The 12,315-nt window shown below is 39.5% G+C and overlaps 1 protein-coding gene across 1 annotated transcript; it reads left to right on the plus strand.

The window, feature by feature from the left end:
• Positions 1 to 4,810: 4,810 nt before the first annotated feature.
• Positions 4,811 to 12,107, plus strand: LOC129238137 (gustatory receptor for bitter taste 66a-like). The gene is made up of 7 exons (XM_054873173.1): positions 4,811 to 4,871; positions 10,239 to 10,397; positions 10,463 to 10,981; positions 11,069 to 11,352; positions 11,437 to 11,622; positions 11,728 to 11,817; positions 11,943 to 12,107. Exons 1-7 carry the CDS (start codon positions 4,811 to 4,813, stop codon positions 12,105 to 12,107), a joined length of 1,464 nt encoding a protein of 487 aa, XP_054729148.1.
• The last annotated feature ends 208 nt before the right edge of the window (positions 12,108 to 12,315 follow it).

Raw genomic sequence — 12,315 nt, forward strand, 5'->3', positions numbered from 1 at the left:
GGCTGTCTATTAGTATGCTGGGCCCAGACGTGGGTGAATAGAATGAACGTCATTCTTAGCCCTGCCAAAGTAATGCAGAAAGAAGTTCTGGGAAGGGAGTCTCCCCAGAAGAGGAGGAGGGATTGTTTTAGGCCCACACCGACGCAGTAGACGACGGTCACGGTCGCTGTACTTGGGAAAGCTTTTTGAACCCTCCTCACCCACCAAAAAAGAAAAAAAAATTTATTTACATTCCCTTTGTGGGTGTGTGACCGAGCTCCCCCTCTTATTTGTAGATGGTGTTTAGACATTTACAGTTTCATTTTGCCTTCGGACGGTAGAAGTGAATTCGGAGGTTTGACATTGGCTTCCGAGAAGAAACACTATTTTTCTATCATTTGTGGTTCCGTGAATGAAATTTGGAACCTGGACACTACCGAATGGTAACCACGTACCACCACATTCGGCTACGGCGGTCGCTAATGTTTACTCGTACTAAAAATTTTTGTTAAAAAGTGAATGTGGTGACGAGTCTCGGGATTAATTAAGAAATATCCCGAAATCCTTTTACAGACAGATTCGACGGTGAGTGTGTGTTGCGCTATACGAGGGTGGGCTGCAAAGTGAATGGATTATGAAACATATTATTTTGCGTGATGCGGTAGTAATCGCCAAAGCGATTTTAGCCGTTTACTAGCTGGCGAAATACAAAGTCTTGGGTTTTGTATCCGCCGTTTTGAAATTGCAAAAATTCACACCGGAATATTTGCAATTTATATCGAAAATCTAACGTCATGAGAAATGTATGATTATTATTAGGTTCATAAAAAGATTCTAATTCAAAAATAATAAATCTACCAGAAAGTTCGCCGGCTTACAAAAGGTTAGAGGACCGAGGCGTTTTCCTGTAAAAACAAAGACGGCGATCTGGTGACTGACATTCAGAGCATTCTTAAATTATCGAGGGAACACTTCTCGAACCTATTAAACAGTGACTGCTGCGCATGTCACAGAGAATATGAAGATCCCAAAACCCCAATCGTCGGCGACGGAATTGACGTTCCGCTACCCGACCATGTTGAGGTGAGAATAGCGATAACGCGGCTAAAGAACAACAAAGCCGCGGGCGCCGACGGACTGCCGGCTGAGCTATTTAAACAAAGCGGCGAGGAGCTGGTAAGGTGCATGCATCAGTACGCCAAATCTTGGAAAATTCCCATGAAAGGAGAATCGACACACACCATCTTTTCGTCGACTTCAAAGCTGCATTCGACAGTACGAAAAGGAGTTTCCTGTATGCCGCGTTGTCTGAATTTGGTATCCCCGCAAAACTAATACGACTATGCAAGATGACGTTGTTCAACACCAGCACCGCCGTCAGAATTGGGAAGGTCCTCTCGGAGCCGTTTGATACCAAACGAGGTCTCAGAAAGATTTTTGGACCTTTGCACGTTGGCAACGGCGAATATCGCAGGCGATGGATGACGAGCTTTATGACGACATAGACATATGAGCTGTGTGAGCTTTACGACGACATAGACATAGCGCAGCGAATAAAGATCCAGCGGCTACGTTGGCTCGGTCATGTCGTCCGAATGGATACAAACGCTTCGGCTTTGAAAGTATTCGATGCGGTACCAGCTGGTGGTAGTAGGGGAAGAGGAAGGCCTCCTCTGCGTTGGAAAATCAGGTGGAGAAGGACTTGGTTTCACTTGGTGTGTCCAATTGGCGCCGGTTAGCATGAGAAGGAAACAACTGGCGCGCTTTGTTGAACTCGGCCAAAATCGCGTAAGCGGTTATCGCGCCAATTAAAGAGAAGAAGAGAATTCTAAAAATCCATTCATGGCTCGTTTTTTTATCTACCATATTGATGACTAATTCAGAAAATCTATTATGGTGCGAAAAAGATTTAATACGAAAATAACAAAGTAAATCTCTGGCTTAGTCATAATTATCTACATTCCATTTTCGCTATGGAAATTGCTGCATTATCTTCATTTGTCATAAATGCAGTGCGATAAAAAAATGCGGTTTGCATTGTTTATCATAAAATGTATTAATTCATAAATTTTCCAATTCAAGCGATTGCGATGCTATCGAGATGTGCATTAACGTCAATAGCGCAAGCAAACACTCATACATGCGTAAATATGTACACACAAGCACACTTACATGCATACGTATTTGCAAATATTTGCTTAAGTTATCAGACAATACAAATGTGAATCTACGTCTGTATGTATTTTTCACAGTTATTCCATTGTAGTGGGAGCAACGCTTTTGACAACAGCCATTCGGTTTTCATTTACTACAGTTATTCATAACAACTATCCGGTTTCATCACTTTAACCGAAATGCGAACTGACAACGCAAGGGGAGCTGCACTCTAATAAAATGTAGTTTTTATGCAGCGATAAGAATTTATTCATTTTTTCCCAAACAATGACAAATGCGTGCTTTTTATGAACTTTATAATAAATAAATACGCATACATACATATACATATACACATACATATACACTACCATATATTCTACTGTACAGTAAATGTGCATGTGTGAGTGAATATGCAAATAAACAATTCATAGAGTCGCTGCTGAATGGCAAATGGATTGGCACATTTATCGTTGGCAATTCCTATAAAAGGTTATAAGTGATATGCATCTAGTTTTGTACACTGGGAAAATTTTTTAATGCGGCCAGCATAACATTACAGCTGATATGTAGAATTTATATCGAAGTTAAAATCCTCTTTAATGGAACTGCGAATTCTGTTTGAGTTCTATGTGTGCTGTCCTCAGGAGCCTTCCCCTCAGTAGTGGCTGAAATTTTGGAAGGTGCGTTGGCTACACTCAGTAGTTGGGCTGCCAATTGCGGTCTCAGAGTCAACTCTGACAAAACGGAGTTGATGCAATTCACCAGGATATACAAGCCTCCACCTTTTAAGCTTCCAAGACTAAACAACCAGTGTCTTACACTCTCATCGGAAATCAAGTATCTTGGTGTAATACTTGACCGGAGCTTGAGCTCCAGTAGAGCTGGAAGCTGCACATAGAAAATCAAGTTAAGAAGGCCAGAATAGCCTTCTATGCCTGTAAATCTAAGTTCGGTAAAAAATGGGGTCTCAAGCCACGTGGCGTACTTTGGATGTATAACTTAGTGGTTCTGCCAATTTTGACATATGGTTGCCTAGTTTGGTGGGTAGCTCTTCAGAAGGGCTACAACACCACTAATCTAGAGAGAGTGCAGAGAACTGCATGTGTAGGAACCACTGGTGCTTGTAAAACATGTCCCACTGCTGCCCTCAACGTCATTCTGCACTTACTTCCTGTGGATTTTCAAGTTAAATCCATTGCTACTCAGGGCGCTATTAGGTTGAAGGAGATTAGCCTTTGGAGGCAACTTCCTTTAGAACATGGTAGCATCTTGAAGCAGATCTTCCCTTCGTTCTCCATCCGCAAACTTGGTTTTGAGAGTTGTGCTAGTGCTATCTTTCCGCGAAGGCAAGATTGGAAAGAGGGGAGAGTCGACACGGATATGTTTTTCCTCTTTCCCTTTCCTGGTACCTCTATTTTTACTGACTGACCCAAGATGGAATCTGGGGTGGGAGCGGGGGTTTTCTCTAAGTCAGCCAATGTTTCGGTCTCTTTTAAACAGCCGGAAACAAGCAGCGTTTTTCAAGCAGAGGTTTACGATCCTGCAGGTATGCAAAATGCTTCGAGATCGCTGCTGGAGGGAGACATTAACATTTTCTCCGATAGTCAAGTCGCGATCAAGGCTCTGAAGACGCCATATTGCAGCTCTCTTCTGGTAAACTCCTGTCAGGAGGAACTCAAACGTCTCGAACGGGAAACATTTCCCTTATCTTAGAGGGAAATGAAATTGGTGATGAGCTTGCCAGGAAGGGGACTGAATTGGCCTCAAAGACCTCCTACCCGGTCATCGGCATCCCCCTGACTGCTGTTAAAGGGGAACTGCAAAAATTAGTTCTCAGGAAAGCGCAGAAAAGATGGAGCTCCATTTCTGCGTGTGCTATTTCGAAAACCCCGTGGTCCTAGTACAATAGACGGAGCACCTAGAAAGTCCTGGGGACTCCACGCCATTCAATTTGCAACCTCGTAGCTGTGTTTACCGGTCACTGGACGATTAGCACACACGCGGAAAAGCTAGCGTTAACATTTAATCCCCATTGCAGGAGCTGTGGGGACCTTACAGAGAAGAAGACTGTATAGCATTTTCTCTGTAAATGTCCGGGTTTGCAAGATACATGACTAAAGTCACTGGGTGCTCCTTTCATCGAGTAGTGCCGGCAAATATGAGCTCCTATCAAGGCCGAGTTTCTCCGTTGGTCCAAAGTAATACACCTTAAGGAAAGAAAGATTTATCTGCATTTATCCTAGTTGTTATTGTAGCAATTCACTAGGCGCTGCCAGTGCGGTGTAGTCACCGATCATCATCGTCTAATTCATCTAACAATAGGCCAAAGAAACGTGTTGTTTCGACTAGTAGGGGCTAAAGGAAGAGAGGTGTTAGCTGAGTGGGTTTAAGAGCGCATGGTTCGTATCGTACTGTGTACCTTCACATGCCGGGCATATACTGAGTATGTGAAAGTCGATTCTGGATAAGTAGGAGTTTAACCAGACCGTAATTGAGCCAAATCTACGCGTGTCTCACGAGACAGCTGAAGCCCTTCGTCTACAATCGGCGGTGATTGAACTCTGATAACGGTATTCGGCCAATTGCTTTAAGCATCGACAGCAACATTACTTTGTCTTTGCTCCAAGTGCTGCGGGCTAAGGATTTGCGAACCTTTTTGCGGTATTAGACCATAATGGCAATTGCGGTTGTATGCGCTGTCGAAGGTGACACTCAAAATTTTGAGGTTGTTAAAAGTAAGTAGTTACCATTCTATTACTAGTGAGACAAAACCTCACCCTAGACATGAATATCAAATAATAAGAAAATGGTTTTCGTCCTGCAATTGACAGCCGCTAGGGCGTTAGTACCAGTCTCTTATAAGAAATCTTGGAGTTAGGTAATAAACGCACGCATTTGAGTGAAATATAAAATCCTCGTTTTAATGTGGGACTGATTTCTGATGCATTTTTGAATAGGATTGTGCGGTTCAAAATGCCTATCACGTAAAAAAAAATAATATAATAATTTAATTGTATCATATTTTTGAGTTACTTAATTTTTTATTGGTTTTGAGACATAGAAATGGAATACCCTCGAGGCAAAAATTATCATTTTCGACACCTGTATGGAGAAAGCGAGTATACAACACGGAAATGGTTTGAAAAGTTCAAAAATGGCGACTTTGACGTCAATGGTGCCTTTTGCAGCGGAAGGCCTTTTGAATTCGATGAAGAACGTCTCCAATCACCTTTGAAAGAGAACGGTCACCAAACCAGTCGTGAATAGGAGGAAAAAAGGGGCTGAGATCATTAAACGGTTCTAAATCATTTTATTCAATGGGATTTACCGAAGAATTGAGAACCTAGGAGCCTCACGAGCTCAACGAAAAAGTAAAGAAAGGCGCCTTCAACGCTTCTCATCATCTCGCTCACCATCGAGCAACACGCGAATTAAAAACTAACAAGAGAGAACACACGCTTCTGGAATGTCCAGTATATCCTTAATGGGGCGAGTAAACAAATCCCCGGACGAGACCCACACTTCATAAAACCTATTGTTATTGTCATTGCTATTGCTATTAATATTACTAATGCCTTTTAATAAGAGATGTTATTTTGATGTTGAAAGAAATGTTGATCAGATGTTTATTTCATTATAAAGAGGAAGGTATGCCGTTAATAGTGGAAAATAACATCAGGCAAATGACCACCACGACCACGCTTACAGGACAATATCCTTTTCATGAAATTTTCCATAACCGAATTGCAAAGCCTTGGTACGAAATACCATCTTTGAGATCTTGAATTGACCCTGGGCACTGGCATATTGGCATAGACTTCTCTTTCACCTGGCCACAAAGAAAAAAGTCACACGGTGTTAAATCACAAGATATCGGTTGCCAATTTTGATCACCTCTTCGAGAGATAACACGGTGCGGAAACTTTTCCCGTAAGAGATGAATGGTTTCGTTGCTTGTATGGCACGCAGCGCCGTCTTGTTGAAAATAAACGTTGTCCAGATCAATATCATCTCTCGATAGCGCAATCGATTCACCTGTAACAACCGTTATTGGAAAACCCTTGCTATTGTTATTGTTATATCTACTATTGAGTCAAAATCTAATAGCTGAGTAATGCCTCTTAAATTCTCAGTTTCTCATTGGGGAAGTGCTCACGCCCGTCTTGTTACGGCTCTCGCTTAAATTTTGCTTAAAAGTAGCTGAGATCAGAAGAGGCAATGAACATTATTGCATGGTTGGACCACGCGAGGGCGTCTAAATGCACCAAGTAAAAGAGCGCGATTAGGGTGTTGAATTGATGATTGCGTAGAGCTCTGCCGTAAAGTACTAACGCTCATTCCAGTAGACGAGTTCACCACTCTTTCAGTGTCTAAAGAAAAAGGAGAAAAGGACAACGATGGACATTTAAAGCCGAACAGTAAAAAAATTGAGCGTCCTCTAAGACACATTGAAGGTAGGCTTTGCTCAAGTTAAGTTAAGCCCAAACTTCGTTCTAATAAAAATTAGAGTTTTGGTTGAGTTTTGCAGATTTTACAAGAAGTTCAAACTGGAGGATAAAACTGTGCATTTCCGACACATTTTCCGAATAGGGGAAAACGCGGGTTCATCTTTTGAAAAGTTACGTAAGGTTTGACAGACGCTACTGAAAGACAGCCAAATCGGTTCGAAAATCTCCACATTGATGTCTTTGATATCAAAGAGTCTCTTCAGTCAATTGGAGCCACCGAGTTTGATGAAGACATGTTTAAAACCAGCCAAGGACTGTCACTCCAGCAGCATGATTGAAAAATGTATATGCTACTACAATAACAACAACAACAGTGTCAAAATAGAGACAAATCTACTTTATACAACTCAAAAGATTCCAAAAATATTGATTTTCAGTACCAATGGAGGATATGTGTTGTCATTCTCCAAGTGGTGTGTCTACAAGCTGTCACTTGATTCACTCTCTTTAGGCACTGAGGATCTATTTTGATTCTCGAGTTATTATTCCAGTCCTCTCGTGAAAAACATACTAAGTATTGCTGTAATATCCAGTTCTAAAATTAATTGCAGTTAAGTGTGTTTAGCTTACGTAAAGTGGAGGAACCGAGGATAGCGGAAATGTTGCTTGAGCCTGATGTTCACCAATGTGGTGCTTTTGATAATGTTTTGAGCCTTATGGCTCGGATGACTCTGAGAAAAAGTCGCTCCTACTAGGAAGAGCTTCATGCGACGAACGACTGAAATATGTACGCCCGTTAAGATATGCAACAATTTGCCCAGCAAAAGAATTGGTATAACAACCTTTCCTTATTGATAACGACACTCTTGGTTATGTGGAGTACTTCGAATATCTAGGCAGCTTTCTTACGCCAGGTGGACCTTGACAGATATAAATAACTGTCTGATCAAGGCAAACTAAGCTTACGCTTCTCTTTCTCAAGTACGGAAACCACCGACAACCAATCGAACGACTAAATAGACAATTTTTTAAGGCTTGTGTAAAAACAGTGCTCCTTTACTGTGGCGAGACATGACACACAACAAAAGCCGCTCCACCAAAAATCGCTTGATCTGTCCTAAAAGAAGTTGTTGAGCCAATTTTTAAGGACCTCTTTTTTATCGAAGGTAACGCCCTTCATATGGTTTGACAGGGAGCGGAAAAGATGGTAATCGGTCCATGGAAGGGCCGGAGAATACGGCGGATGTTGAAGAACCTCCCATTCGAGCTTCGAGTTCTTGGAGTGCGGCTTTGACGATTTGTGCAACATAGGGCCTAGCGTTGTCGTGAAGGAGTATGGTTTGACCATGTCGATCAGGTCTTTTCAGTCGAATAGCCTCATACACGCAGTTTAGCTGGGTAATGTGGAGCTTCTTGTTGACCGTGGCATTCTTTTGGAGTATTTCTCAGTGCGTCATGCCCATCCAGCCCTATCAAACACATGTCCTGATCTTCTTTAAATGAAGATCCATTGTCATCTCCCGTGACGATTCGTTACAAAAAGCGCTGTTTATGACCGCGTGTTACTCGGTGGCGAGCGAGATGCTGAGAAACAATTTGAAGGCGTTATTCTTCATTTTTTTTCACTGAGCTCGCGAGCCAGGCACCTATTTTTTCGGAAATCCCATCGAATGAAGGTAATTAAGAATAGTTTTATGATCGTAGCTCACTTTTCACTGCCTCAAAAGTGAGTTCAGACGTTCTTCATCGAGATCAGAAGGCCTTCCGCTGCGAGGCATCAGAAATTAACAAAATGCAAAAGTAAAATAAAGGGCCTTTCAAAAGTAAAGACACCTTTTCAGTAGAGAATAATTCCTTTGTGGTACCTTTTTTATGTCGTTTGTCACATTTGTCAAGTACAGATGTATAATTTGCACTATGGAATTGGGCGTTAAAACTAATTAATTAAAAAAGCAAATTGCAACCTGAAAATGGTTAATCTTTAAGAACAAAATATTGCAGAATTCGTGATTTTTTGGTGGAAATATTCATGCGAATGAGTCGAACATACAAAGGTTGGTAGAAAATTTCCCAAACTGGTTCTTTCGAGGATAGAAACAGGTAGTTGCACCGACAGGCACAAAAATTAAGGTTCTGTTGAGAATATTGCCATTATAGCGCAAAATTAACTGAACAGATGAAGCTGAACAACCTTCAAACTCGATATCTCTACGTGCTCCAGAGTTAGACATTCAAGAGCAGACTGTCAGGTAGATTTTCCCTGCAGACGTAGATGGACATTTAAATGATGCCATTTTTCACTTATAATTGTTAATTTTGTGTTTCGTATTTTTTTTCCTTGTATTTTGAATCTTTGTTTAGTATTTTGTATTTTGAATATTTTTTTTTGGATTTTGAATATTTTTTTGTACTTTGAATATTTTTTTTGTATTTTGAATTTTCTGATTTTTGTATTTTAAGTATTTTTTCTTTTGTATTTCGAAATTTGTTTTTTGTATTTTGAATATTTTTTTTGTATTTTGAATATTTTGGTTTGTATTTTCAATGTTTTTTTTTGTATTATGAATATTTTTTTAGTATTTTGTATTTTGAATATTTTTTTTTTTGTATTTTGAATATTTTTTCTTTTGAATTTCGATTTTTTTTTTTTATTTTGATTATTTTTTTTGTATTTTGTATTTTGAATTTTGTTTTTAGTATTTTGAATGTTTTTTTTTATATTTTGAATATTTTTTTAGTATTTTGTATTTCGAATATTTTTTTTTTTTGTATTTTCAATATTTTTTTTTGTATTTTGAATATTTTTTCTTTTGAATTTCGAAATTTGTTTTTGTTTTTGGAATATTTTTTTAGTATTTTGTATTTTGAATATTTTTTTTTTGTACTTTGAATTTTTTTTTTATTTCTATTTTAAATATTGTTTTTTGTATATCGAATATTTCTTTTTTGTATTTTGAATTTTTTTTCTTTTGAGTTTCGATTTTTTTTTTTTTTTTTTAATATTTTTTTGTATTTTGTATTTTGAATTTTGTTTTTTGTGTTTTGAATATTTTTTTTGTACTCTGAATATTTTTTTTGTATTTTGAATATTTTTTTTGTATTTTGAATATTTTTTTTTGTATTTTAAATATTTTTTTTTGGTATTTTAAATATTGTTTTTTTGTATTTTGAATATTTTTTTTTTGGTATTTTGAATATTTTTTCTTTTGAATTCCGAAATTTTTTCCGATGCTTTCCACTTTACTAGATACCAGTTCTGGTTAATGTAAGACCAGTGTTAGGCGCTAACCAAATCCGCCATATAATCTCTCCCCAACTTAATGATAATCAAAAACTCTGCCAGCTATTTGACATCAGAGTAACATAGAACGGAAATATCCTTCAAAGTAAGCGTCACAATATTTCCCGTTCAAAATCATTCGACTATTTTCCACAGTGTTTCGTGAAATTTCATTATTTCGAAATTGTTTGCCTTAAGCAACTTTACTAATTACTGGTTGAGCGCCTAGCTGTCATTTAGTGTCTACCCTTAGGTGCATCAACACATTTAACTTACGAAACTTGCTTCTACATTGGAAATGTTTGAAGTCAAACGACAGGCGAAACCTTTTTTGCAAAGTTTTAAATCAATTTTTTATGCCTGTAAACTACTAGGCGTCTATCCGTATGATTTTCAGAAATTCTACTATCAAGGAGTATTGCAAGGCTCCAGAGCGGGCAGCTGTGTAGTCATAGCGGTAATGTGTATAGTTTTTGTGCTCTTCAACGTGGTGCTATTTACATTTACCGACAGCGAAGCCATTGCGAAGATTAGTAAGTGAAACGTGGAAAAATAAAAGAATAAGCAGCATTTTTTCCATAGTCCGCTCCACTTCCAGATCACCTCAACCTCATCATCGGCATTGTGCTCACTTATATTGCACCCGCCACTATGCTGATCGATCAGATCGCCGCTGTGCGGAATCAGAGAGCGCTTCCCGCGCTCTTCGAACGCATCGTTCATGTGGATGAAGGACTTCGCCAGCTGGGCATTTCGGTGGATAATACGTGTGTACAGCGTAGCATATGGCTGATGATCGTTTTGACGGTAATATGTGAGTTCTATATATTCTGGGCTTCTTTATTTTTGCTCGCCGATGAATTGGAATGGCGGATTGCGCTTTGGGTCTTCACCTCTTTACCAACTTTATTCAATACGCTGGATAAGATTTGGTTTCTGGATATACAATTGGGCCTGAGAGATCGTTTTGAAGCCATCAATGGAGCATTCGACTTAATAGCAGAAGATCAAGCGAAAAGGCCGGAACATTTGCAGAAGCGGCAGCAGCAGCAGCACGTGACACACAATGAAATAGTGTTGCACGCATCACTGCAATTTGGCGCTGAAGAGCCAGGCGGTATGTATGGAGTGTGGTGTGGCGTGGGGATGTAAAAGGTTTTTAAAAGGAAACCTGCATTGTTTGCAATTTTCTGCTTTCGCTTAGATATCAAATTGGAGTATCCTACGCAAAATGCTTGCGGTGATTCGCTCCATGACCAAACACTATACAAAAGATCTAACCTAAGCGTCAACTATGGCGGTAGTCAAAGAGATTTCGATGTCTTGCAAGAGCGTTTCATAAGCCTCTGTCAGCTGCACGATAGCACTTGTAGGATTGCTAAGCTGCTCAATGAGCTCTGGTGTTATCCCATTCTTTTACTGATGGCTTTTGGCTTTCTAGTTGTCACGTCACAGCTTTACTTTGTTTATTGCGCCACAATGGGTCAGGTATGTATGTATGCAGGTATTTGGGAATAGAACCTTTTTTATCATGCCTCAATAATCATATTTACATATTTCCCGCTTGCGCAGACAATTCCGTTGATTTTTCGCACTGCCAAGGAACCCGTCATCTCGGTGGTGTTATTAATCTACCTTAGCGGCAAATGTGTATCGTTGAATTTTTTCAGCTGGAAAACTTCACAGGCCTCACGTCACACCGGCATTTGTCTGCACAGGTGTGGTGTGGCCGCCGACACCAATGAGGTCTATGAAATTGTCAGTACGACCGTTTTTTCTTCTACTTTCTTCACTACGTTTTCCTTTTCTACCTACATTAAATTGGGTTTAATATTTTTTATTGCAACATTCATACAATTTCAGGTCAATCATTTGTCATTGAAGCTATTGAATCACACCGTAAATTTCTCCGCATTCGGATTTTTTACGCTGGACATGAGCACTTTAAATGCGGTGCGTGCCTCCCAGTGGCATTTTTTATTTACTTCCCTCTTTTCTAGGCTTCATATTGCCACTACCAATATGTGTGTGTGTATGAGTATGTGTAATAATTTCGTTTTTATGCGTATTTTTTATAGGTTTGTGGCGCCATAACCAGTTATCTGATTATCCTCATACAGTTCAATATGGCTGAGCAACAAGTGAAGATTTCCAGAGAGTTGGCTGCTTCAAATGAAACTGCAACGACAATGCTGGATGGAGAAAATTACACCGCTACGCCATTCGAGTCAACGACAGAGTGATAGGAAAAATGCGGGAACGGCCTGAATGTTTGAATGAGGGATAAAGTCAAATTTGAATAAAATGTTTGAATTATTTAGAATTTATTAAAATTTAAATTTAACTGATTTGGCTTGTACGACTGTGAATGTACATATTTGCGGTCGCCGTAGCCCAATGGTTTCTACGTGACAAGCATTTGGATTAGATAGCGGGAAGTTTGAAACACGC

This window comes from Anastrepha obliqua, chromosome 2, assembly GCF_027943255.1.
Source record: "Anastrepha obliqua isolate idAnaObli1 chromosome 2, idAnaObli1_1.0, whole genome shotgun sequence".
In the NCBI taxonomy this organism is placed as follows: Eukaryota; Metazoa; Arthropoda; class Insecta; order Diptera; family Tephritidae; genus Anastrepha; species Anastrepha obliqua.